At 34.4% G+C, this 27,330-nt stretch overlaps 4 protein-coding genes and 2 pseudogenes across 4 annotated transcripts; 5 read left to right on the forward strand and 1 right to left on the reverse strand.

Annotated features, from left to right (window-relative positions):
* Positions 1–734: 734 nt before the first annotated feature.
* On the forward strand, positions 735–1,743 carry LOC114388049 (annotated as a pseudogene).
* Positions 1,744–3,953: 2,210 nt separating this feature from the next.
* LOC114387948 lies at positions 3,954–5,231 on the forward strand (annotated as a pseudogene).
* A 5,356-nt stretch (positions 5,232–10,587) lies between these two features.
* LOC114387947 (B-box zinc finger protein 24-like) lies at positions 10,588–13,221 on the forward strand. The gene is made up of 3 exons (XM_028348245.1): positions 10,588–11,055; positions 11,554–11,853; positions 12,605–13,221. The coding sequence occupies exons 1-3, from the start codon at positions 10,873–10,875 to the stop codon at positions 12,845–12,847; spliced, it is 726 nt and encodes a 241-aa protein (XP_028204046.1). The 5' UTR covers positions 10,588–10,872; the 3' UTR covers positions 12,848–13,221.
* Positions 13,222–14,048: 827 nt separating this feature from the next.
* On the forward strand, positions 14,049–15,112 carry LOC114387824 (receptor-like protein 35). The gene has a single exon (XM_028348027.1). It carries the CDS (start codon positions 14,282–14,284, stop codon positions 15,095–15,097), a length of 816 nt encoding a protein of 271 aa, XP_028203828.1. The 5' UTR covers positions 14,049–14,281; the 3' UTR covers positions 15,098–15,112.
* A 1,097-nt stretch (positions 15,113–16,209) lies between these two features.
* On the forward strand, positions 16,210–18,716 carry LOC114386713. The gene is made up of 6 exons (XM_028346754.1): positions 16,210–16,421; positions 16,501–16,766; positions 16,847–17,070; positions 17,355–17,465; positions 17,830–17,874; positions 18,309–18,716. Exons 1-6 carry the CDS (start codon positions 16,316–16,318, stop codon positions 18,466–18,468), a joined length of 912 nt encoding a protein of 303 aa, XP_028202555.1. The 5' UTR covers positions 16,210–16,315; the 3' UTR covers positions 18,469–18,716.
* Positions 18,717–19,185: 469 nt separating this feature from the next.
* On the reverse strand, positions 19,186–22,980 carry LOC114388667 (probable fructokinase-4). Its single transcript, XM_028349277.1, has 4 exons — positions 22,489–22,980; positions 20,483–20,815; positions 19,744–19,860; positions 19,186–19,557 (listed from the first exon to the last, which is right to left on the reverse strand). The coding sequence occupies exons 1-4, from the start codon at positions 22,900–22,902 to the stop codon at positions 19,429–19,431; spliced, it is 993 nt and encodes a 330-aa protein (XP_028205078.1). The 5' UTR covers positions 22,903–22,980; the 3' UTR covers positions 19,186–19,428.
* Between the last annotated feature and the right edge of the window lie 4,350 nt (positions 22,981–27,330).

Genomic DNA, 27,330 nt, shown 5'->3' on the forward strand with positions numbered 1-27,330 from the left:
GCCCTAGCATCAAATGATTAAAAATAAGGGAACAACTGAAAATTATATATGATTGATGATAAAATGATATTTATCTCTCATAGCAATGCAATCAGATAATCTCAACATAGTACTATAAACAAAATCTTCATGCCCCATTAGCATTTTCCACATCATTAAGCGTATGTGCGTTATTGATATATCAAGGTGCATTGGTTGACAAACTTTTCAATACTATTACTTCTCTCGTTATATTATTTCATATGAAATGAAAAGAGGAAACCAAACTGGATATATCCTCATTACTATTTTTTGCAATTCAAATTGAAGAATTTAATCATATAGTTATGAGTGAAAATAACTTCTCACTCTAGAGTGTAATTTGGCAAAAACAACTTTTGTAAAAAGATATGGTTAAAAAAGAATCAAAGTGGAGCAAGATTACAAGAGTTGTGTCCAAAGTTCAGTAGGTACAGCTGCATTATGTTTATGCTTTTGTATCTAGGTAGGCGAAGTTCTTGGCGTGGTCTGAGGCTTTAGTTATTGAGAAAAATCATTTTTTCTATTGGGATGACCAACTTCTTTGCTCTCCATCAGGTCACCTATCCCACGAGGGTCTTATAAAAAAAGCATTTGGAAATTCATATCCACAAACAACAACTGAAAATAACCCAATTTTCTCTCATAAGATGGATAAAAGAATTCCTACTAAAATCCTCTTTCCTCTCTATCCATCTTAACCATAATTCTGTCTCATGCCATCACAAACCAACTCCTCAACCCTCCAAGACGACACTCTTGCCCTTCTTGAAATAAAACGTGCCATTGATCCCAACTCAGTCACCCCATCTTCCTATCTCAATAGCTGGGACTTCACAGTGGATCCATGTGAAATCACAGGCTCACAATTCCTAGGAATATTGTGCAACTTGCCCCTTGATAACTCTCTAGTAGAGTAACTGAAGTTGATCTCGATGGCATTGGTCGTGAAGGTTTCTTAACACCAGCCATAGGGAACCTCACAGAGCTAACAGTACTCAACCTCAACAACAACAAATTTCGGGGTCCAATCCCAGAAACCATTGCCAAACTAAGAAAACTAACAAGACTTACCATGTCACTAAACTTTTTCACTGGGGCCATTCCCCAAGGAATCACTCAACTCAAAAATCTTCAATATATAGATGTGTCAGGTAACAGGCTCTCAGGCCTAATCCCCACTAGCATCACTGGATTGAGAAGCTTAACATATTTGAGTTTATCAAACAATGGATTTGCTGGCAGAATTCCAAACCTCACAGGGTTGTGGCAACTTAACACACTAGACCTCAGTGTTAACCAGTTCTATGGGATCTTCCAAACCTTCCAGTGAGTTTGAGAAACATGTATTTTCACCATAATATCCCTAAGGGACTACTCATACACCTCAAATGGTTAGTTGTGAGTGATAACAGACTCTCAGGTGCCATCAGTGGTGATGTTCTTTCCTTAAGAAATGTTGTTCATCTAAATGTTTCTTTCAACGGCTTCACAGTATTGGAGGTCATCGATTATTCTTTGTTCATCTAAATGTTGTTCATTTGAGGGGTCGTTTGCCTGTGAATTTGGTAACTTTCTTTGGGAAACCTTCCATCGGAAATTAGTCATTGAACAAATGTTAGAGGTAACCTTGCAAATAATTGTCTCAAGTGCCCAGCAAATGTTATTCTCTGCCACGGGGGACAAAGACCATCTACAGAATGTGTTGGCCAGCACAACGTATGACATTGGTCGAATAATCACTGCTTCTATGCTTTTTGGTTACACCTTACTCCTTAGGAAATGATGTCTAGAACACAAGCAACAATAACAAAGTCGAGTGTTAATAGGCTCAGCTGAGCATCGTAATTATATGCAAATAGGAAAATAATTTTGTGAGTAATTAACCTAAGAAAACACACTCTCGGGAATAATTAAGCGTGCCAATTTCAAGAAGAATTAATTTATAGTACGCATCAAACTTTGAGGTTTGCTAATTAATCTTGGGTGCAACCAAGCTACCAACCCGGTTACATTAATTTCCTCTACGGTTTAACCACTAAGCTAAGGTTACCTACAAAATTAAAACCAATATGTGACTATATAAATCCTTTTGTAGTGGCCAGTGTTTCTTCACGGCCACCACATGTGGTTCTCATCATTTCTTAGTCTTTTCTAATGCGCCACTTCCAAAGTACGTCCCAATGCACCTTCTGATGATCAATCATCCCAACTAACACACAATCCGCAACTTGATCATGGAGGGTGGTCTAGCGTGGTCGTGAATTTTGTGAGGCAAGAAGAGCGTTTTGAACAGTTACCATTTGAGTTTGGAAAGAAAAAACAATGTTAGCTTCAAGGAAAAGTTTGAAGAAGTCAGTGAAAGAGGTTAATGAAGCAGCAATGGGAGATTGTTTTGGGCATGCGTCGTGGGGTGTCCAAGAGAAGGGTTGGCATCAAAGGTTTTAAGGGTCAAAATGTCTTCACACTCGATGGTTCTTGTTACCTTAAGATGTTTTATCCATGGTTGAACAAAAGTAAGGTTATATAAAGATTAAAAATAATATATACAGTTCTTTAGGTGTTGTTTAGTATATTGTTCTTTGATGAAAATTGGAGTTTTTGTCGATTACCAAGATGAAACTCTAATTTAAATTAGAAAATGACACCAATAAAACCTATGAAATTGTATCTAAATTTTATCCATTATTATAATAATCACATATATATCTTGTATGTGAACGTATTGCTATATATTAGGACAAAGAATTATCAACATGTAACTAGAATAAGTTTCTGTGGATCATGCGTTTTTCCTAATTGTTGAACTTCTGCTTACTAGATTTGTGACATTAATATGTACTTAAAAAAATCTGTCCAAACTTGTTTAATAAGTTTTCCATAGACCATAATTAATTGCATTAGGAAAAGTCAAAGAGCATGAGTTAATCAACAATCTTTCTATTTAATCCATAAAAACCATGAAAAAAATGCATCATGCTTTTATTTAAGCACAAAATACAGAAGTTAATGTTAAACTTAATGACTTCAACACTTCGTTTAACAGAAAAGAAAAGTCACATGGAAAAAGATAGAGAAAGGAATGCACTTTTTTCAACAACAAAAAAAAAAAATGAAAAACTCTCCTTTAGTACACATGAAAATAAGAGAGGAAACAAAGAAAAAAATTTGAGTCCTACACTTAGGCTATCTCCAATTTGGGGAAAAGCTACAAATAAAATAAGAGTAAAATGATTTACAAAGCTAAATATATTTGAATGATTTCATATCATTTTTAATCATATTTTATATAAGTGCGTGTATGATTTAAATTGTTTTACACAAAAAAAAAATTATCATTTTTATGGCAGAACTTAAGTATCTCTAAAATAAAAACCAAACATGCAATTATTGTGTTAATTGAATTATTAAGATAAACTTGTAGCAAGAGTTCAGAAAAGTATTTAGTCTTACTGAAAATATAAATTAAATTATTAACAAGAAACTTTTTTTTAAGATAAATAATTGCCAAACACATATTTTAATATAAATTGATAGTAATTGAGATAATCCAAATTCACAATTATTCAAAACAATTAGTTGTATCCGATTTTAAAACAATACATATAAGGCAGCTGTCATATAGTGATAGAAGAATATCTAGAAAATATAGTGGCCACTCAAACATGGTTTGTACTTGTTGATGCTTCCACAGCCACACACATGTTTGACAAGTTAACCCCACAAATCCGTGTTGTTTTTTATTGTTCTTACAGAAACTGATATGTAATACCAAATCCTTATCTTCGCAACCCCACCAGCTCTCAATCCTCATCCAATCACTTCCTTTTCTGTCTTCAACAGTATCTTCCCACATTAAATACCAACTGTGTAGTATAGTACTACTTCAATGTTAACTATGTTCTTCTTTTTTTGTTCTCATCTCCACACCAGTCCTAATCTTTCTGCACCATCGTTCTCCATTTTTGGCTTTACAAAACCACTGTGTCTGATTAAGGGTTCTTTAATATTTCCAATATTTCTGTAGTGAAAAAGTTGTTAGCTAAAAAGAAGACCAAGTTTTTGGTGTTGTAGAAGCAAGAGAAGAATTAACATGAAAATTCAGTGTGACGTGTGTGAGAGAGCTCCAGCAACAGTGATTTGTTGCGCGGATGAGGCTGCTTTGTGTGCCAAATGTGACGTTGAAGTTCATGCTGCAAACAAGCTTGCAAGCAAGCACCAAAGGCTTCTTCTTCAATGTCTATCAAGCAAGCTTCCCACATGTGACATTTGCCAAGTAATTATGCACTCAATTATATTTGTGTATCTTCTATTTTATGATAAAAATCATCTCTGAGAGTTAATTCATGTGCTACTTTTATGTTGAGCTTGTTAGTTGTTACCATAACTTTGTGTGTTGACTGCCAATAACCCTTTTGTTTGCCAATTGAATCTATTTAAGCATCAAGTGTAGAATTCTTTTTTGTTTCTTAAAGACATTAATAGTTAAATGGACTTTCTGCTGGTGCATGGTGAGAATGCTGCTTGCTTTTTCTACATCCTTGTGAAATGTATTACGTAGACACTTGTAGACTGAATTATAACCCTTGACACTGGGATCTTGAGCTAGTTTAACTGATGAGATCTGGATTAGGATATTTCTTGTATAGTGTATGAGTTAATACCTTCCCTGAAATGGGGGAAAAAATTGTCTGATGAAAACTGATGGATATTGTAATAAGTTACATATAATTATTGCTGATTTTGTTCTTTTCCTATCTCCTTCATATACCAACAGGACAAGCCAGCATTCATATTTTGTGTTGAAGACAGAGCACTCTTCTGTCAGGATTGTGATGAACCAATTCAATTCAGCCGGAAGCCTTTCCGCGAACCACCAGCGCTTCCTTGCTACTGGTATCCGAGTGGCCTCGAGTTTCTAATTGCACCAAAGACAATGAAAAAAGTCACTCGGAGCCTCCTAATAGGAGTGCACAACAAGTTTCTGCGAAAATTCCTCCTCAGCAAGTGCCTAGCTTCACATCCTCTTGGGCTGTTGATGACTTATTGGAACTAACAGGCTTTGAATCACCTGAGAAAGTAAGACAGCTTTATTTCATAATAATGATTAGAGTTACATAATACATATACGTGATGAACTAACAAAACTAAGTAATTAGAGTGTTATAGCTGAAAGACGTTAATAGTATTACATGTTTCATGTGTTGTCTATATACATCTTTGAACTTCCATTATAGAACAATAGCATGGTTGTAGCGACTAATCATGGTAACACTGTGAACATTATAATTGGGTTTGATGTGGCTGGAAAATGTGAAAAATTTGATTTATCCAAAAGACCTCAGCCTCAAGAAAATTGGTTAGGTAAGTTATTGTTTTTCTGGATGAATATCCATCAATCCAATTATGTTTTTCATTGATTCTTTGTTGATCAAGAGATTGATAAGGACAGAAATTACATTGAATAACTTTTCTTGAACTGATTCTGTATAAATGATTGTCTTGTGCTTTGTTACTTATGTTGACACACTGCCTATATAACATAATCAAGCATTCAATTTCATATGAAAAGAACCATCAAGGTAGTAGAGGCTAGTTTATGTTTACAGAATAGTTAGGCAGCAATAGGTGAATAAATAACTATGTATTAAACCCCGCGACTTGATTTCAGTTTTATTTTGATTTTGATAATTTGAAATATATATGTGCACATTATTCTGTTGAGGGCTAATGATACGGAAATTTTGATCCTGGCCTTTATGAATAGTTAACTAGTTAACTTAATTATGATGTGCCTCTTGCCTTGTAATAATTTGTAACTCTTTATTTCTGTGTTCAGAAGGAATCTCTTGCAGTTTGGAGAGCTGGAATGGCTTACAGATGTGGTATTTTCGGCGAACAATTTTCTCAGGAAGCCTTGGGCTGCAGCTGAAGTACCTCAGCTTCCCGAAACTCATAAGCAGTAGCAGTGTTGCTTCATACAAAACCTCCAAATCCTACATGTCCCCACAAAAAGCCTAGGATTTGAAGTCCTAAATGATGATGATGATGATGATGAGTATTTTACTGTGCCCGATCTCGGCTAAGTACGTGGCTTGCCATATGGGATGGTGCATGCATGATTGGAAAAAGATTAATTATGGAGAAATAATTGTTTTTTTAAGCTCTATTGAGCCGTGCTATACTGCTATTAATTAGAACAAAAATTTAATGTATATAAGTTGTTCCGGAAAAACCGAACTGGATTAAGTGTTTTTTTTTTGTCACCAATTGGTGTGAGTATCCACTTTTTACCAATGATAATTTTTATTGGGAATCTAACCATTCACTTTTAATGAAATCTCTTCAATTCATACTTTTTTCATCTATAATGAAATCTCTTCAATTCATACTTTTTTTCATCTATAAGATTCAAACTAAGATCTTGTTTAAAGTGACTAAACTCAAGATTACCCAAACCAATTATTTGTTGGTACTAAGTGTGTTTGGTTTCATAAGAAGTGATATTTCATAATTTTTGTTTCACTGATTTAAAATTTATATGAGAGATAGTGAGATCAACAAAACAGTTATAAAGAATGTGTACTTAACGAATGTGTTAGAAAGGACTCCAATGTTGTTACTTGCTGGCATTTCTTTGATTCTCAGTAAATGTCCTTCCATTATGTAACTTAGGTCCATGTGTGAATGCCCATTGCCCCACGTTTTTATTTAAAACCAGATGGAACATGGAAGTATGGCACCGCTATTTTCAACATCACTTGAAGGCTGAAGCAAAGGCTTCCACGTTCACCCAAATCCCTTCCAAAAGCCAAAATCACAACACCGCCAAGAATGGTGGCTAATTTTGTAATGGAACGAAATAACTAGAAGTCTAGAACTAGTCTATTCAATTCAATAGTTTTTCTGAAAATCTCATGAACCTGTGTATTTTTATTTTAAATTTTTAATGTGACTGCATTATTAGAAAATCAAATTCATGATCCCTAATTAAATTAGAGCAACACTCATTAACTAATTAGGTATTTAATAGTAGTAATATTAAAAAAATTAGAATACTCTTGCGGCCAAGTGATTTTAACAATAAAAAACAATTAATAGATTTAGTTAATACAAATTAAATAGGTAATTAATTATGTGATGGGCGGTAACCCACAAATATATCCAATGATCTCCAATGAACTCATTCATAATTAAGACATGATCACAAAATTTTCCCAATTTAGTATTTATCTCATTTGGGATTCCTTATTATTTGCATTAATTGTCTAACTTACCCCGATAAAAGTGAGATTAAATAAGAATATTAGATTATGGAAAATTCTAAGCAGTAACATAATATTAGTTAAGAAATTAAAAGAAAAAAATATTGTTATTGAGATACATAAAATCATGTTATTCATAATTTTTCTATATTCTCTTATAATTTTTGCAATTATTTTTTTTTATTTTAATTCCTTGACTAATGTCTCAAGGTTACTTATATATAAGCAATATTGCTAGATTACTAGTGTGGTTCTTTTATGTATTAGGAACACACTTGTATAATCTTCTTAATCAATGACAAGGTTATTTAATCTGATGTTCACTTGTTAAAAAAAAGAGTATTAGAAAAGCACTCTTTCAACATACTATCTATATTAGTTAATATTTATTGAAAAATATAAAATTATAGGAGATAATTATTAAATGTGATGTAAAATCTATCAAATTTTATTTTTTTAATAAATTTTAACTAATAATAAAAAAAGTGTTAAAAGATGTGTTCTTAATATCTAAAAAAACATTTTAATTTGAATAGATAGCCTAAAAAAAGTTGGGATTCCTTATTTTGAAGATTTTAGTTTCGTTGACCTCAGCTCTATACAGTGGTGGGGTAAAGGAAAAATCAAATTCTCTCTTTTTCTTACTTGCAACACTTTTTTGGGTATCGGAATGTGTTTGTAAGTATATTCTCAATCTGTGGAGTATACACATAACCTTCAAGGAGAACCAAGATTTAGGCTCCCAACCCTTTATATCGGGTTATAACAATGATGATGTAAAAAATTTCATATGGTCATTCAATACCATTCAATATTTATTGACTTTTAAAATAATTTAAATAATAATTTATAATTAGATAACATTAAATTCTTATTTTAAACTTAATAGTTATTTTCTGAGTATATTTTGTGTTTTTAAAAATGCAATATTTTTTCTTATCTGAAAAACAAAAAAAATATATGATAAAGGGAAAAAACTACGGAATTTTCACATGTACCATTGCTTTTTGCGATTCCCGATACCTAATCTTCATAATAAAAGACTTGTATGCATATTTCTAAATATTAGCTGCTAGTTTTAAACAATTCCAGCTTATTCATTCATTCATTTATCATAAGCTACGAAAGGAATTTCGAGAAACTAATTGCTTTTGTTGCTGATTAGAGCCAACTAATTGTAATTGGCAGCGCATGTGTTACGCTTGGATATCTTTGTCACGCTCCCTTTATATTCCATAATATACATGATGAATAAAATTCCAATCTTGGAAATATAATCAGAACAGAAAAATACTACTCTATGCATGCAACTTTTGACTCACGTTCGTGAATGGAAAACCGCACTGCAAGTTTGTGCATTCATTGCCTTTCAACGGTAGTTAAAATTACCTAAGAAAAAACACCTCTCGGGAATAATTAACGTGCCAATTTCAAGAAGAATTAATTTATAGTACGCATCAAACTTTGAGGTTTTGCTAATTAATCTTGGGTGCAACCAAGCTACCAACCCGGTTACATTAATTTCCTCTACGGTTTAACCACTAAGCTAAGGTTACCTACAAAATTAAAACCAATATGTGACTATATAAAATCCTTTTGTAGTGGCCAGTGTTTCTTCACGGCCACCACATGTGGTTCTCATCATTTCTTAGTCCTTTTCTAATGCGCCACTCCAAAGTACGTCCCAATGCACCTTCTGATGATCAATCATCCCAACTAACACACAATCCGCAACTTGATCATGGAGGGTGGTCTAGGCGTGGTCGTGAATTTTGTGAGGCAAGAAGAGCGTTTTTGAACAGTTACCATTTGAGTTTGGAAAGAAAAAACAATGTTAGCTTCAAGGAAAAGTTGAAGAAGTCAGTGAAAGAGGTTAATGAAGCAGCAATGGGAGTTGTTTTGGGCATGCGTCGTGGGGTGTCCAAGAGAAGGGTTGGCATCAAGGTTTTAAGGGTCAAAATGTCTTCACACTCGATGGTTCTTGTTACCTTAAGATGTTTTATCCCATGGTTGAACAAAAGTAAGGTTATATAAAGATTAAAAATAATATATACAGTTCTTTAGGTGTTGTTTAGTATATTGTTCTTTGATGAAAATTGGAGTTTTGTCGATTACCAAGATGAAACTCTAATTTAAATTAGAAAATGACACCAATAACACCTATGAAATTGTATCTAAATTTTATCCATTATATAATAATCACATATATATCTTGTATGTGAACGTATTGCTATATATTAGGACAAAGAATTATCAACATGTAACTAGAATAAGTTCTGTGGATCATGCGTTTTCCTAATTGTTGAACTTCTGCTTACTAGATTTGTGACATTAATATGTACTTAAAAAAATCTGTCCAAACTTGTTTAATAAGTTTTCCATAGACCATAATTAATTGCATTAGGAAAAGTCAAAGAGCATGAGTTAATCAACAATCTTTCTATTTAATCCATAAAACCATGAAAAAATGCATCATGCTTTTATTTAAGCACAAAATACAGAAGTTAATGTTAAACTTAATGACTTCAACACTTCGTTTAACAGAAAAGAAAAGTCACATGGAAAAAGATAGAGAAAGGAATGCACTTTTTTCAACAACAAAAAAAAAAAAATGAAACTCTCCTTTAGTACACATGAAAATAAGAGAGGAAACAAAGAAAAAAATTTGAGTCCTACACTTAGGCTATCTCCAATTTGGGGAAAAGCTACAAATAAAATAAGAGTAAAATGATTTACAAAGCTAAATATATTTGAATGATTTCATATCATTTTTAATCATATTTTATATAGTGCGTGTATGATTTAAATTGTTTTACACAAAAAAAAATTATCATTTTTATGGCAGAACTTAAGTATCTCTAAAATAGAAACCAAACATGCATTATTGTGTTAATTTGAATTATTAAGATAAACTTGTAGCAAGAGTTCAGAAAAGTATTTAGTCTTACTGAAAATATAAATTAAATTATTACAAGAAACTTTTTTTTTAAGATAAATAATTGCCAAACACATATTTTAATATAAATTGATAGTAATTGAGATTAATCCAAATTCACAATTATTCAAAACAATTAGTTGTATCCGATTTTAAAACATACATATAAGGCAGCTGTCATATAGTGATAGAAGAATATCTAGAAAATATAGTGGCCACTCAAACATGGTTTGTACTTGTTGATGCTTCCACAGCCACACACATGTTTGACAAGTTAACCCCACAAATCCGTGTTGTTTTTATTGTTCTTACAGAAACTGATATGTAATATCCAAATCCTTATCTTCGCAACCCCACCAGCTCTCAATCCTCATCCAATCACTTCCTTTTCTGTCTTCAACAGTATCTTCCCACATTAAATACCAACTGTGTAGTATAGTACTACTTCAATGTTAACTATGTTCTTCTTTTTTTGTTCTCATCTCCACACCATGTCCTAATCTTTCTGCACCATCGTTCTCCATTTTTGGCTTTACAAAACCACTGTGTCTGATTAAGGGTTCTTTAATATTTCCAATATTTCTTGTAGTGAAAAAGTTGTTAGCTAAAAGAAGACCAAGTTTTTGGTGTTGTAGAAGCAAGAGAAGAATTAACATGAAAATTCAGTGTGACGTGTGTGAGAGAGCTCCAGCAACAGTGATTTGTTGCGCGGATGAGGCTGCTTTGTGTGCCAAATGTGACGTTGAAGTTCATGCTGCAAACAAGCTTGCAAGCAAGCACCAAAGGCTTCTTCTTCAATGTCTATCAAGCAAGCTTCCCACATGTGACATTTGCCAAGTAATTATGCACCTCAATTATATTTGTGTATCTTCTAATTTTATGATAAAAATCATCTCTGAGTTAATTCATGTGCTACTTTTATGTTGAGCTTGTTAGTTGTTACCATAACTTTGTGTGTGACTGCCAATAACCCTTTTGTTTGCCAATTGAATCTATTTAAGCATCAAGTGTAGAATTCTTTTTTGTTTCTTAAAGACATTAATAGTTAAATGGACTTTCTGCTGGTGCATGGTGAGAATGCTGCTTGCTGTTTTCTACATCCTTGTGAAATGTATTACGTAGACACTTGTAGACTGAATTATACCCTTGACACTGGGATCTTGAGCTAGTTTAACTGATGAGATCTGGATTAGGATATTTCTTGTATAGTGTATGAGTTAATACCTTCCCTGAAATGGGGGAAAAAATTGTCTGATGAAACTGATGGATATTGTAATAAGTTACATATAATTATTGCTGATTTTGTTCTTTCCTATCTCCTTCATATACCAACAGGACAAGCCAGCATTCATATTTTGTGTTGAAGACAGAGCACTCTTCTGTCAGGATTGTGATGAACCAATTCATTCAGCCGGAAGCCTTTCCGCGAACCACCAGCGCTTCCTTGCTACTGGTATCCGAGTGGCCTCGAGTTCTAATTGCACCAAAGACAATGAAAAAAGTCACTCGGAGCCTCCTAATAGGAGTGCACAACAAGTTTCTGCGAAAATTCCTCCTCAGCAAGTGCCTAGCTTCACATCCTCTTGGGCTGTTGATGACTTATTGGAACTAACAGGCTTTGAATCACCTGAGAAAGTAAGACAGCTTTATTTCATAATAATGATTAGAGTTACATAATACATATACGTGATGAACTAACAAAACTAAGTAATTAGAGTGTTATAGCTGAAAGACGTTAATAGTATTACATGTTTCATGTGTTGTCTATATACATCTTTGAACTTCCATATAGAACAATAGCATGGTTGTAGCGACTAATCATGGTAACATGTGAACATTATAATTGGGTTTGATGTGGCTGGAAAATGTGAAAAATTTGATTTATCCAAAAGACCTCAGCCTCAAGAAAATTGGTTAGGTAAGTTATTGTTTTCTGGATGATATCCATCAATCCAATTAGTTTTTCATTGATTCTTTGTTGATCAAGAGATTGATAAGGACAGAAATTACATTGAATAACTTTTCTTGAACTGATTCTGTATAAATGATTGTCTTGTGCTTTGTTACTTATGTTGACACACTGCCTATATACATAATCAAGCATTCAATTTCATATGAAAGAACCATCAAGGTAGTAGAGGCTAGTTATGTTTACAGAATAGTTAGGCAGCAATAGGTGAATAAATAACTATGTATTAAACCCCGCGACTTGATTTCAGTTTTATTTGATTTTTGATAATTTGAAATATATATGTGCACATTATTCTGTTGAGGGGCTAATGATACGGAAATTTTGATCCTGGCCTTTATGAATAGTTAACTAGTTACTTAATTATGATGTGCCTCTTGCCTTGTAATATTTGTAACTCTTTATTTCTGTGTTCAGAAGGAATCTCTGCAGTTTGGAGAGCTGGAATGGCTTACAGATGTGGGTATTTTCGGCGAACAATTTGCTCAGGAAGCCTTGGCTGCAGCTGAAGTACCTCAGCTTCCCGAAACTCATAACAGTAGCAGTGTTGCTTCATACAAAACCTCCAAATCCTACATGTCCCACAAAAAGCCTAGGATTGAAGTCCTAAATGATGATGATGATGATGATGAGTATTTTACTGTGCCCGATCTCGGCTAAGTACGTGGCTTGCCATATGGGATGGTGCATGCATGATTGGAAAAGATTAATTATGGGAAAATAATTGTTTTTTTTAAGCTCTATTAGTAAATTGTCAAAAAAGAATATTATTTTCCCAAAAAAACTATTCCATTCAGACATGTTGATATGTTGTATATTCAATTATTATGAGAACGATAATTTTCACAAGTTGTGTGGAGTTGATTAAGTATTGTACTTAAGGTGTTTTTTTGCTGGATAGCATAGAATCCATGCCTTTGGGGAATAAATTTTCCTTGTCCTTATGCTTCATACACTAGGGGGGATTCTCCCACGGTCACATCTTCCCCAATCCCCCTCGAATTTGAGACGGTTAATTCCATTTTGTTTGTATGCATCATGTCTGGAAGAGCGTTTATCCCCATTTGACCAGCGTGCCATTCTTTTCACAATTCAGTTCTTTGGAACAACCTGAACTCCTACAATACTTGACAAGTCGTCTTATTTTAAATTTGACTTAAATATTTTTTTTTGAGGCAAAATTTAACTTAATCTTAGACCTATATCAGTAGGAACACATAAAAAAAGACCTATATCAGTAGGAACCACATAAAATGATGGTAGAATGTATATTTAAGCGTCCCTTTCCATCAGAAAAAAAAATGTATATTTAAGCAAACAATGTTTTTGAATTTACTCTAATGGGGATTTCTGATCGAGCCCTAGCATCAAATGATTAAAAATAAGGGAACAACTGAAAATTATATATGATTGATGATAAAATGATATTTATCTCTCATAGCAATGCAATCAGATAATCTCAACATAGTACTATAAACAAAATCTTCATGCCCCATTAGCATTTTCCACATCATTAAGCGTATGTGCGTTATTGATATATCAAGGTGCATTGGTTGACAAACTTTTCAATACTATTACTTCTCTCGTTATATTATTTCATATGAAATGAAAAGAGGAAACCAAACTGGATATATCCTCATTACTATTTTTTGCAATTCAAATTGAAGAATTTAATCATATAGTTATGAGTGAAATAACTTCTCACTCTAGAGTGTAATTTGGCAAAAAACAACTTTTGTAAAAAGATATGGTTAAAAAAAGAATCAAAGTGGAGCAAGATTACAAGAGTTGTGTCCAAAGTTCAGTAGGTACAGCTGCATTATGTTTATGCTTTTGTATCTAGGTAGGCGAAGTTCTTGGCGTGGTCTGAGGCTTTAGTTATTGAGAAAAATCATTTTTTCTATTGGGATGACCAACTTCTTTGCTCTCCATCAGGTCACCTATCCCACGAGGGTCTTATAAAAAAAGCATTTGGAAATTCATATCCACAAACAACAACTGAAAATAACCCAATTTTCTCTCATAAGATGGATAAAAGAATTCCTACTAAAATCCTCTTTCCTCTCTATCCCATCTTAACCATAATTCTGTCTCATGCCATCACAAACCAACTCCTCAACCCTCCAAGACGACACTCTTGCCCTTCTTGAAATAAAACGTGCCATTGATCCCAACTCAGTCACCCCATCTTCCTATCTCAATAGCTGGGACTTCACAGTGGATCCATGTGAAATCACAGGCTCACAATTCCTAGGAATATTGTGCAACTTGCCCCTTGATAACTCCTCTAGTAGAGTAACTGAAGTTGATCTCGATGGCATTGGTCGTGAAGGTTTCTTAACACCAGCCATAGGGAACCTCACAGAGCTAACAGTACTCAACCTCAACAACAACAAATTTCGGGGTCCAATCCCAGAAACCATTGCCAAACTAAGAAAACTAACAAGACTTACCATGTCACTAAACTTTTTCACTGGGGCCATTCCCCAAGGAATCACTCAACTCAAAAATCTTCAATATATAGATGTGTCAGGTAACAGGCTCTCAGGCCTAATCCCCACTAGCATCACTGGATTGAGAAGCTTAACATATTTGAGTTTATCAAACAATGGATTTGCTGGCAGAATTCCAAACCTCACAGGGTTGTGGCAACTTAACACACTAGACCTCAGTGTTAACCAGTTCTATGGGGATCTTCCAAACCTTCCAGTGAGTTTGAGAAACATGTATTTTCACCATAATATCCCTAAGGGACTACTCATACACCTCAAATGGTTAGTTGTGAGTGATAACAGACTCTCAGGTGCCATCAGTGGTGATGTTCTTTCCTTAAGAAATGTTGTTCATCTAAATGTTTCTTTCAACCGCTTCACAGTATTGGAGGTCATCGATTATTCTTTGTTCATCTAAATGTTGTTCATTTGAGGGGTCGTTTGCCTGTGAATTTGGTAACTTTCTTTTGGGAAACCTTCCATCGGAAATTAGTCATTGAACAAATGTTAGAGGTAACCTTGCAAATAATTGTCTCAAGTGCCCAGCAAATGTTATTCTCTGCCACGGGGGACAAAGACCATCTACAGAATGTGTTGGCCAGCACAACGTATGACATTGGTCGAATAATCACTGCTTCTATGCTTTTTGGTTACACCTTACTCCTTAGGAAATGATGTCTAGAACACAAGCAACAATAACAAAGTCGAGTGTTAATAGGCTCAGCTGAGCATCGTAATTATATGCAAATAGGAAAATAAATTTTGTGAGCAAAATGTATATATATTCATTTTAATTTTGACCTGATTTCAAAATTGTTATTTGTTGAACCAAATATAGTTTTTTTCGATACCAAGATAAATTATTTTGCAATTACTCATTGAGAGTGAAATGGAAAAATGGCATGCCAGAAGATTACTATTGGCCTAATCCAAGAACTAATCTAAGTTTGAAATATCCAAATCCAATCCAATATATGACACATTTAGCCAAGAAGACTTTCTTTCGGCCAAGAGTGAAGACTAATCACCAACCTAATTAATATATGGGCTTGGGGTTCGATCCAAAAAGATCCTCCAATCCCTTTCTCTCTCTAAGAAAACTCAACGTACATTTTTATACAAAAATACTACCTCTATGTCTCTATGTAAAATTCATTCAACCAATTCACAAGAATTAATTAAGATAGATAATTAAATTAGATGATAACATTAAATTTATTAATAAATCATATTATATTTTTTACTCGTAAAATTATTAAAATTCATCGTCTCACTCTTTTCATCTAATTAAACAATTCGTCTCTATTTTTATTGGCCTGGACACGTCAACTCTAGTGAGCCATTTTCTTCTGTCTTTACAAGATAGGGGAAAATAATCTTAGTGGAGAATATATTGTATTAATTAACTACAAAATAATTAATATAAAAAAAAGTAATAAGCAAATCCTTGATTTTGTTAAGAAATCAAATTGAATTAATATGGGACATTATGGGCCTGATCTGGCTGGGCGGGCCCAAACATGAAACAGTGTTGCAGTAACGGACAGAAGCAGAAGCAGCAGAGGGTGCTATGCTGCTGCACTGAACCCAACCGATAGACACAGAAGAAGTGAAAGCGGAGAGGAGAAAGAAGGATATGGAAGCAGCGTCAGAGTTAGACCAAGGTATGAAGGTGTTGGATTCGTGTTTAGCGAATATCAATTGGCGCCTCAAACCTTCTTCCAAGCGTCGCTTACAATTAGGTTACTTCTCTCTCTCTCTCTCTCTCAATTTCTTCTTATCCTTCTTCTATCATTCATTCATTTCTTGGTGTGTCCTCAGATGTTCTCGCTCTCATTACAAGAATGAGAGCGGTTGTAATGGTAGACTACGGTGGAATCATGCCTCAGCTCCAGCACCACCTCTCTTCCCTCCTCCAACTCGCACTAAGGGATTCCCCCTCTATTTTCGAGCACATACGAGTTATGGTTATACAAGACATGATTTACTTAATACACATAACCGAAATTGCGCACTTTGTCAGATCAAGCTTCAACTCTCAACAACATCCGTTGCTCTTTGTTGACCTTGAACATCAACCCCCTAAGGTCTTTTTCCCAACACTTTCTCCCTTATTATGTCTCTTCTATTTTCTACATCATCTTCATGTGTTTTGTGTTGTGCTCAGATGATAACACAAATTGAGGAAAGCCAATTAGCAATGCAGCTAGTATCCATTCAGAGGTTGTTTTTGACAGTATTCTCACCCGAGGAACCTAAATCTGCGGATGATCCTAAAGCCAACGCCAACGCCAACGCCGCGTGCCAGAGCTCTTCCTCTCCTTCTGCTCACTGCATTGATCTCAGTAACTGCATGGACAACACTGACATCACTGTGCCAACCTTGAATGGGTAATCCTAATCCCCTTTCAACCAATGAGTTAGTAGAATTAGTTTGTTACAGCTTATACTTTTTTTCTGCTGGAGATTCTTTCAAGTACTGAATGAATGTCAATTAAAACTAGTAAGTTAATACTGTCACACGTTCTGGACAACTGCACATTAGTATGTCATGCTGATACACTCAGTCACTCATTAAAACTAGTTTCTACATAGCTATTTTTTTTTCTTATTTCTTATTAAGTATGTTAGTTGTGATGGGACTATCTCAGTTTACTATGTTTTGTTTGCTTCAGATGGCTTCTAGGCTACCCGGTGGTGTATCTCTTTGGCAAGGACCATATTTCTGATGCCATTTATCATCTTTCGACCAAATATCTTCATATTTTTCAAGTGTTTGTCTGCAGGTTTGTTTTCCTAGCCATTTATTTGTCCATGCTCTACATTATGAAACTTCCATTATATGTTAATGTAGAAATTGTTTTAAATTCTCCAGAACATAGCGTGTTGAAATTTATGTTCGCAAGAGTAGGAAAAAGAATAAATAAGACCAAGAAAGGAGGGAAAAAGAGATAACAAAATTAATGTGATATCCACTCTTTTCGATGGTTTATGCCTGCTATTCAAAGTTCAAACTATTTGGGATTTGGAATGATATCATTAACTTGCCAACTGGTATATTGGATTAACTAAAGGTGGCAATCTTTCATTTGTTTTTCTTGTTAAAAAATTTCTCACATTTTGAGTACATTGAAATTTGGGTTCTTGCAGGAACAGTACTCTCAAGAAAGGGACTCAAGCTGAAGAGCTGTTAAGGTAAATACTGCATTTTTGGATTTGTGAATATCGTAGTCACTTAGACAGTTATAACCTTTGGCAATTGAACTAGAGGTGTTGCTTAATTGACAAATTGAACTCCATATGGGTGGACTTTAGTTGTAGTGTATGGATATGAAATCCACTGAAAGCATATTGTGACTTGGGCCAAGCTAAATCTTTGGTAATTGTGTAAGACAATGCGATTGCTCTAAATCTACTTTAAATTTTTCACTCAGTTATGCATTTGGTAATGTTAAATTAAATCACCACTCAACTCCACGTTTAGTTTTGATCATCATCTTCTTCGTGGTCGTTATATTGTATACTGTTAGTGTGAAAAATTACACAGATAATGGATGAAATTTAAAGTCATATGAATGTTATGCAGTCAATCAGCAGATTACTGACATTTTAAACACACTTTTGAACAGTTTTTCAGTGCCTTACGATCTAAGCATGAGAGGGAGTAATGAACAATGGGCAGAGGCTTTTCTGGCTCACATGCAGGCAAAGTGGGAAAGGTGTGCAAGTGCTTGGAAGTCGTTAAAGATGGAGGTTAGTGAATGTCATCCTCAAGCTATCGTGTTATAAATCTCCCCTCTTCTAGGTTCTACCTGTCAGAATAGAGCTGAATCCCACCAAGTACAGGGCGTACTTTAAAGAATAGAATGTATGTAAATTAATTCAAATATATTCCTTAGTTGGAGAATAGATCATACTACATTGCAGCTTGCTTGCCACATGGATTATATAATAAAGTTGGGTAGTTACATGGAGTTTCGAACCAAAATGAACTTATGTTTGGCATTTCGTTCAAGAAGACGCACTAATTTATAGTATATTGCCAAAGTCTACTCTGTAAGAAATAAATTGATCTCCTCACGCACACGGAGTGATTTTATTTAACACGACTTTATAACTTGGTGTTGATTGGTGTAGACAACATCCACGAAATAGAAATGGGGTTTATGTAGCTTTAGGTATTTAACACGACTTTATTAGTGGTGAATAACGACCCATGGATCATTCTTTGTCGCGCAACTGTTGTTTTTGAACCGAGTAAAGACAAATTCAATCGGTTGGGCTTTCACTACTTAATTTTCTTCTTTTAATAGTGTGTTTGAAAGGAAAAATGGAAATAATATTACAGAGAAAATTTGTATTTTTTTATAGTGAAAATTACACATTTTACATTATACTTTAATTCAAATTTTTCACTTTTATATCAATTTTCATCTTTTAAACCAAAATAGGTCGGAAAAAACAGTTTGCATGCAAGCTTAAACTGAACAATTAGACAGAAGACAATTTAAGTTGCAACTATGGGCCGAGCTTACAATTCAAATTTTCATTCAATCGCCAATCTCAAAATTTGAAAGAAAGCGTTATTTTGGTAAAACCTGAAAACAGTGCATAGGAGAAAAAAAAACAAAAAATACCAAAGAAAATCAAGAGGCATTCCCTCCTAAATTGATAGCAAGCAAATCCAACGGAAAATTGAAACATTAGAGGAAGAAAACGAAATCATGCTAGCATTTTTGTCAAAAGATTCTATGCGCCTTTGATCAGTTTCAGTGCATCCTCCTCTTTGGGAAGGGCGGGAATTGCTCCCTTTTGGGTAGTTGTAATTGCTCCACATGCATTTGCATACTTGAGTACTTCTCTTAACCTTGGTTCATCCTATAAGCAGGAAGATAAAATAATAAATCAATCATCAATTGAAAAGGATCCTTACAATTATCAATTGTAATTTTATCGAGACAATTAAATAAGATTAGGAAAAAATCACAGTTAAATTTGTATATTTCCATTTGGGTAGCTAATGTGAATGTCAATTAATTAAGGGTATGGTAGCTAAGCACTCACTTCAAGAATGGACTGATCATCGACAATCTTGGACAATAGAGCACCAACAAAGGAATCACCGGCACCAGTTGTATCAACTGTATTAACATGAAAAGCATCTACTGATCCTTTGAAATTCTGTTCATGCAAAAAGGGAGAAAAAACTCGTTAGTATTTCAAAACATAGACATTCAAGAGAGGGCACAATTATTCAAAATTGAGACCCGGTAATACACAATATTACAAAATAGTTTTTCTTTAAAAAAAACGCAGAAAGGACAATTTTATTTCGTACGCCACAGCATACAGCTGACTATATAGCTAATGACATTATGCAGCGGTTAACAGATGATAATCCCAAACTGTTCTGCTCTGCTCTTCATTCCCCTCTCCGTTGCAATTCAAAGTTTTAATCTTTACAAGGGTGAGCTGGAAATTCCAGAGCTACCCAACGTAACATGTGAGAATAAAGCGCAGAGCGGTTTAATTTAATTTGATTTGATAAAAAAAAGGGGGGGAGGGAAAGAATGGTGAGAAGCATAAAAACACGTGGAGGCCCAGCGCCTAGAAGCAACTTGTTTACAAGCCTATCCATTGCAAGCATACATTACAGAAAGACCACGACACATCAATAACATCATAGCTAACAAAACAAACATCTAGGGATCTACCATACTGTGACAGCACTAAAGCAACTAACATTCAACAAAATTGTCAAATTACAAAGGAATAGGTGATTCAAGTGAAGGGTTTATTTTACCTCGGTGTAGTATCTGGAACCATGTTCTCCAAGAGTGACAAGGAGCAACTTCAAATTGGGGTGCCACAATGACAAAGCAGATTCATCATCAATCTTGTCACTTCCGGTGAGGAACTCAAGCTCCACATCACTGACCTTGATCAAATCAGCCTTCTCCCAAATGCTGAGTATTTGCTTACGAGCTTCCTCAGGCGAAGGCCACAATGGTAGCCGAAGGTTGGGGTCATAGGAGAGCAGGCACCCAGCTTCCTTGGCAACTTCCATTGCCTTCAAGTGTGCTGATCTGCATGGCTCCACGATCAAACTTATTGATCCATAATGGAAAACTTTTGCCTGAAGAAAGTCAACTTTCACTTAGCCACCTACCTTATAAGCTCATCCTGCTAGATGGTACTAGTAAATTACTTTAACAATGGTCAATAATAATGTCCATTAAATACATAATTCATTTAATTTTACCAGCATGAAATAGGCCGCTAAATCATACACTATTTTTTAATTATTTATCATAGACGTACTTGATAGTTGTCAGGCTGTAAATTATGGACCCACAGGTACAGACTCAAAGCCCTTCACTGACAAGCTAAGGATATACAATTATACCGACGCCGCGTGGTTTCATCAAATTATTTCCTTCACTTTTGTATCCTTGTACATTATTCTGACATTCTCTTTATCTAATATAAATATAAATATACTACTTATGCAAAAGACTGACATCTTCTTTAATCTAATAAAAATATTACTATGTATATTCTTGTCAGGGGAGTTGATATGGATGTAAAAGAAAAACTCAAATTTTTTAGTCTTCTTATTTTTTGAATTTATCCAATTTGATTCTTCTAGATGTCGAAATATATGTCAAAAAGTAATGTGACTCTTTTTTCATTAATAACTTGGACCAAAAGAAAATAGACATGTCATTCTAAGGCTAACGCTATTATTGAGATAAAACAATAGTGTAAATTGCATATATTTTGACAATTAAAGAACCATATTACACATTTTAAAATAGATGGATCAAGTTAAAGAAATTAAAAAATCGAGATAAAAATAATAATTTAGAGTTTAATAAGTATGTACTCCGTGACTTTCAACCAATAAAAAGTAATTAATATGAAATTTTAGTTACAGTAAAAGTTACTAGTAACAGATTTGTTTTAGTAAGATGGAGGGAATAACACCTTTATCGGTTCCGCCGATCATTGCTTACATCTCGGGATTCAAACAAAGTAACAAACCACCAAATTCAATGCAGCTAAAAAATAAACAAATTTTAAACTTTTTCTTAATATTTGGAAACAAATCCGTAAAGTAAAAAAAAAAAAAGCATAATAGTATTAATTAGTTAAAGAAAACAACTTGAAAAAAGAAAAGAGAATAAAGGCTAGAATCGCGTGGGAGTGTTGGTCAAAACCAACACAGCATGATATAGCACGGTGACTAAACAAACAAAAAAAAACGAACCAACTACAGTCAAATACATAACAACACCAAGCGCATAATTCATCGTCCTAGCGCGTGGACAAACACGAACGGCAAAGAAAATCTTATCAATTTTTTAATCCACGACTTTCGTTGTGCTCTATGTTTGTTTTGTTGGGTTCGAAGGAAACAGATCCATCCGACTCCAATTACTATAGATACAGTAGCAATTGAATCAAGAGGCACGTGAAGCACGTGCTTACCAACCCTACACACTCACCTAAGCGACCTTCATTAAAAAAAAAAATCATCGAATTTCACGAACTTTAACGTAACGCAAGGGCCGTGAAATGTGAATCCTAGATCTGTAGCGGGGCCCACTATACTGCACCTGACGTGGCAATATCTATCACACTACGCGCACGTGTTCCCTCACGCGCGTGATCTCACGGGCTCTCCCCACAGGTCACACATCTCAGTCTCATACATGGAATCACGAAACAAAGACTTCGTTTTCCGGGAAAAGGTTAAATATTTTCCGAGAAAGTAGAGAGAGCGAGAGAGAGGGAAAAGATGCATACAGATCTGATGAGTTCGAGGTTGAGTTCTTCGGGCTTGAGGAGCATGTCGGCGCTGGGGTTCCGGTAGAACATGAACTCACGCTCCCCGTCGGCGCGTAGGGTCACGAAGGCCAGCGCGGTGCGTGCACCCTGGTCGAAGGTGATGCCGTCGGCGCGGACACCGTTCTCCTTGAGGATTCCGGCGAGCATGTGGCCGAACTCGTCGTCCCCGAGTTTGCCGACGAAGGCGGCTTTGCCGCCGAGTCGCGCCACGGCGATGGCGACGTTGGCTGGGGCGCCGCCGGGGGCCTTGAGGAAGCCAGGGGCCTCGGCCAGGGACACGCCGGAGACGGTGGGGACGAAGTCGATGAGCATCTCGCCGAAGCTAACGATGAGGCCGGTGCCAGTGGCGGGGACGCCATTGTTCAACGCCATGGGGGAGAGAGTGTGTGTTTGGATTTTGGAACACTTGTTTGCGAGAAAGGAGAGAAGAGAGAGAATAAAAGAAGCGTTTGGTGGAGATTATATAGAAAGGGTTCTGTTCTGTGTTAAGGGTTTTTTTTTAAAAAAAATATTAGTATAAAGGATTAATTAACTAATTAAATTAATGCAATTTGATGGGCAATATGTTGAATTTTTGGTGATAAATCATTGGTTTCGGTTGGGGCGTGAATGTTGAATTTTATTTTTTTATGTTCAACGGTGTAAAATAAAGGTCTCATGACTATTAATCCTACTCTTAATACAGATATAAAATTAATTTAATGATATTTTTACCTCCTTCTAAGTATCATGTCCATCTTCAAATCAATCCAACTTATAACTGTTATTGTTTAAATTAATTTTTACTTTTTTAATTTATTTTTTAAATTTAATTTAATATTTTAATTTGTTTTAATTTGAGTTTCTAATTTTTTAAATTGATTCAATATAGTTCTTTAATCTAAATTATAAAAAAATCATATTTTGTGAAGATTTTGAACAACCACAAAATACATATTTTTTCAAAAAATAAATTGATTTTAAAAATTAAAGGATTAAATTAAATAAAAAAGATTAGAAAACCAAATTAAATTAATTAAAAAAAATCAAATTAAATTAAAAAATTAAAAGATCAAATTAAATTTAAATATAAATTAGAGGACTTAAAAAGACTAATTTAATCTTTTTTATTGTTGTCAATGTTAGTTCTCCGGTGCATCTTAGGCATATATGGCTTGGGATGAGTTGAAGGCAATTACTGATGGCATGATGGCTCCTTGGGCTATGGCAGGATACTTCAATTTTGTTTTGTTTAATCAATCTTCAACTGGTTTGTTTGTTGATTGCACTAATTACTGCAGCTTGTTGGTTATGGGGTTTTGTGGCCATTCTTTCAGCTGGAATAGGGGTAATACTCATGAGAGTTTTGGCCAATGCTAGCTGGCAGGAAGTCTTTATTTCAATCAGAATTACACTCTCAAAGCTCTGGGCTTAATGGGTGTCACCCTCTTACGTCATCCAAGCTATTGCCCTTCCTGGTTCCATTTGTAAGGAGATTGAGCAGCTTTGTAGAAATTTCATTTGCCGTCGTGCTAGTCACCATTAGAACTTAGAAGATTCCTTTGATTTCCTGGGAAACCATCTGCACTCCCAAGTAGACATGAGAAGGGGAGGCAAGTGGGGATATGTATGTGGTTTTCTGTCCCCCGACAAGTATGGAATCTTTTTACTATCCCTCTTTCCGTTGGGTTTAGATATATTCGTACCGGTTCTATAATTAAATTTTTTTACAAAATAATACATTAAAAATAAATTTAAAAAATCAAACAAAGTTGGATATATTACTTATTAAAGAAGTCAAACTTAAAAAAATTAAACAAAATTAAAATTAGTTTTTTTTAAAAAAAATAAACAAAACTAACAAAAATTAAATAAAATAAGAATATTTTAATAATTATGTGTGTGGAACAGCCACATACCCATGCTCGTCCTCTTTCCCGCCTTAAAAAGTCAGATATTATCAGTACTCGTATCCTGTCAAAATAGGAATTACTTGTCAAAGTCAAGGTGAGGCAGAGATAGCCACAATGTACTTTGTCATCTCTATTCCCAAGGAGGAGGGAGGCCTGGGTTTTAGAAATATGCTGACTTTTTGAAGCTTGGTTGGGCTATGATTACTGAACCTAATGCTTTGTGGGTAATTATGAGAGCAAAGTACAATTGTGGGGGGTCTGTTGTAATTCTTGATGTGAGAATGGCTTCTAAATCTTCGCATATTTGGAGGGTCCTTGTTAATAACTGGGATCATATTGCCAATTAATAATCTATCTTGGGCTATTTATAATGGGTTTTCAACCAGATTTTGGACTAATAGATGGATCCCGGGCATGGAGGCTTTAGAGACTTGCATGGTGGATTCCATTCCTCAGGCTAAAAGAAACTTCCCCCGGTACCTACCCATGCTTTGAAGAATGGATGGAGATGGAAGCGCTAAATATTCTGCTTCCTCTTGACATTTGCAATAGGATTGCTCCTAAGGAGAGTTCAGAGGATGTTCCTATTTGGAAGGGATCTAAGGATGATAGCTTCTCATTGAAGGAAGCTTATCTTTATCTAGCCAAGAAGATCGATGATAATAGGAATATGAACAGTGATCATTTCAAACTCCTCAGGAAGTGGAAGGGCCCTCAGAGAGTGAGGGTCTTCCTTTAGCGCATTGTAAGTGCATGACTTACAACATGTCAACACAAAGGTTGCCCCTCTCGTGCACTTACCATAATTTGCCGTACTTACACGGATCATCCATGCATCCTTTCACCTACCTTTCCAACTCACTTTTCAACATTCCTTCACCTTCGCCATTTTTACGTAAAATTAAAGAAAATACTCCTTTTTTTTGTGAACTAGGACATCTTTAGTGTTAATTTCTTGTGATATTATGAAATTTATATGAGGAGTTGATTTTTTTTTATAAATATTAAAAAGATACTCTTACTATAACAATTTTCCTGGTTTGTTTGGTTTGCTATCAGATACCCTTATGTGCCTCTATTAATCTGCTTGAAGTTTATAATTGTTGTTTCCGGGCCATTTCACAATTTTGTTGTGAATATGTCAAACGTATGAGATAAATAAAGGTTTTTTCATTACTTACATTATTATTTGTTTCTTTAATGAGTTTAATTTTTATGTATCATATAAGTTTTTTTTTTTACATAGATAATTCATCAGAAAGTTATATCATGTGTTTGATTCTAAAATAATTGTTATATAAAAAATTAACAAACTTATTATATATAATATGTGATTAAACGATAATATAAAAAATATTTAAATTATTAATGTATTCTAATTAAATAAGGTTTAATAACTATTTCACTAAAAGTCATTTCTACCAAATAATCAATATTTTTTACAGCAAACCGAAAAATTAATCATGCTGTAAGCTTAATTCAACTTCACATACCTTTCTTTGGACCAAAAAACGAAAAAAAAAAAAAAACAAACATGTGATCGGTTTAAGAACATTGATTGATGGACCTGAGAGTCGGAGCCAGCAAGTTTTAGTTAAAATGAGCCTCTCTTTTTTCATCATCTTTGGAATTCAGAATCAATGCTGTCCTCTTCGGATCTGATTCACTCATTAACAAGTTTATTTTCAAATTTATCTTTGTTTTTTTAAAATCTCTCTCTCTCTCTCTCTCTCCTCTCTCTCTCTCTCTCTCTCTCTCTCTCTCTCTCTCTCTCTCTCTCTCTCTCTCTATATATATATATATATATATATATATATATATATATATATATATATATATATATATATATATATATACTAATACTATATTTGGAATCAGCTTCCGTCTCACAAATAACAATAGGAAACTGAAACGTAATTACCACTAAAAAAAAAGGATTTTCTACATTATATATGCATTTCTTGATTCCCCTTTTAATTTCCTGGAGCTACCACTCAGACCTAATTTCAGTATTAATTGATGAGGGAACATGCATGACTACGGTTGTTTTGGTTCAAATACTTTTTCTAGGACCAGCAAAAGCATAATCTGATAATCATACATTAGTCCGAAAAAAAGAACTCTGAAAAATGGTCTTTCTCTAGACAGACCAAACTCTAAAGGAAAATATTCGCCAAAGATTAAAAAAAATCCAAAAAACTGCAAAACATTCTTTCACAAGAAAGAGATAAATACATAGAAGGATGAAGAGATTTTTTTTTAATTAAAGTGTAAATTGATTCTTTGGTGGCCGTGGAACCAGAAATGAAGATTATAACAGCTAAGCGGGGTGGCGTGGAACATTCTGTAAGATGGTGCATGATATTAGTGATAAATGCAAACATAGAATTTAATTCAAAATTAATTGATTTATTGTCCTTATAATAACGTTTTTTTATTATAGGAGAAAATCAAGCTCTACCATTATTATTTTAATTCTGTTTCAATTTATTTTCATGATTTTGGCTAAGGGTTTATATACACAATATAAATAATTATTTTATTCTTATATGATATCAGATTTGGCCTAGCCTTACAGCACATTAAATACGATCTTTCTATGGCACCCACCACTTTCATTACCGCCAATGAGTTAAAAGAACTCATGGAGTTCAACAACAATTTTTAGTTTCCAATCAAGCTTGCTGCTACCAATTACCTTGCCTGGTACAAACAGGTTCATGCTTTACTCATTGTTCATGGAAGAATTTATCACTCTCATGAACAAAAGAACATGGTCTCTATTCCTCGGTCAACCTCATTTTAATGTCATTGGAAACAAATGGGTGTGTCGTTTGAAAAGAAACCCAGATGGATCGATTGCTCGTTACAAAGCCCGGCTTGTAGCTAAAGGGTTTCATCAACAATC

The sequence above is a fragment of the Glycine soja genome, chromosome 15 (assembly GCF_004193775.1).
Source record: "Glycine soja cultivar W05 chromosome 15, ASM419377v2, whole genome shotgun sequence".
NCBI classification, from domain to species: Eukaryota; Viridiplantae; Streptophyta; class Magnoliopsida; order Fabales; family Fabaceae; genus Glycine; species Glycine soja.

What these genes read in the sequence shown, in the direction of transcription:
- LOC114387947 (XM_028348245.1), top strand. Translation starts at nt 10,873, where the DNA reads ATGAAAATTCAGTGTGACGTGTGTGAGAGAGCTCCAGCAACAGTGATT. An exon ending in CCACATGTGACATTTGCCAA is followed by an intron (nt 11,056 to 11,553) that starts GTAATTATGCAC and finishes ATATACCAACAG; the next exon opens with GACAAGCCAGCATTCATATT. An exon ending in GCTTTGAATCACCTGAGAAA is followed by an intron (nt 11,854 to 12,604) that starts GTAAGACAGCTT and finishes TTCTGTGTTCAG; the next exon opens with AAGGAATCTCTGCAGTTTGG.
- LOC114387824 (XM_028348027.1), top strand. Translation starts at nt 14,282, where the DNA reads ATGCCATCACAAACCAACTCCTCAACCCTCCAAGACGACACTCTTGCC.
- LOC114386713 (XM_028346754.1), top strand. Translation starts at nt 16,316, where the DNA reads ATGGAAGCAGCGTCAGAGTTAGACCAAGGTATGAAGGTGTTGGATTCG. An exon ending in ACTGTGCCAACCTTGAATGG is followed by an intron (nt 17,071 to 17,354) that starts GTAATCCTAATC and finishes TGTTTGCTTCAG; the next exon opens with ATGGCTTCTAGGCTACCCGG. An exon ending in CAAGCTGAAGAGCTGTTAAG is followed by an intron (nt 17,875 to 18,308) that starts GTAAATACTGCA and finishes ACTTTTGAACAG; the next exon opens with TTTTTCAGTGCCTTACGATC.
- LOC114388667 (XM_028349277.1), bottom strand. Translation starts at nt 22,902, where the DNA reads ATGGCGTTGAACAATGGCGTCCCCGCCACTGGCACCGGCCTCATCGTT. An exon ending in ACCTCGAACTCATCAGATCT is followed by an intron (nt 20,816 to 22,488) that starts GTATGCATCTTT and finishes GACTTTCTTCAG; the next exon opens with GCAAAAGTTTTCCATTATGG. An exon ending in GTTCCAGATACTACACCGAG is followed by an intron (nt 19,861 to 20,482) that starts GTAAAATAAACC and finishes TTGCATGAACAG; the next exon opens with AATTTCAAAGGATCAGTAGA.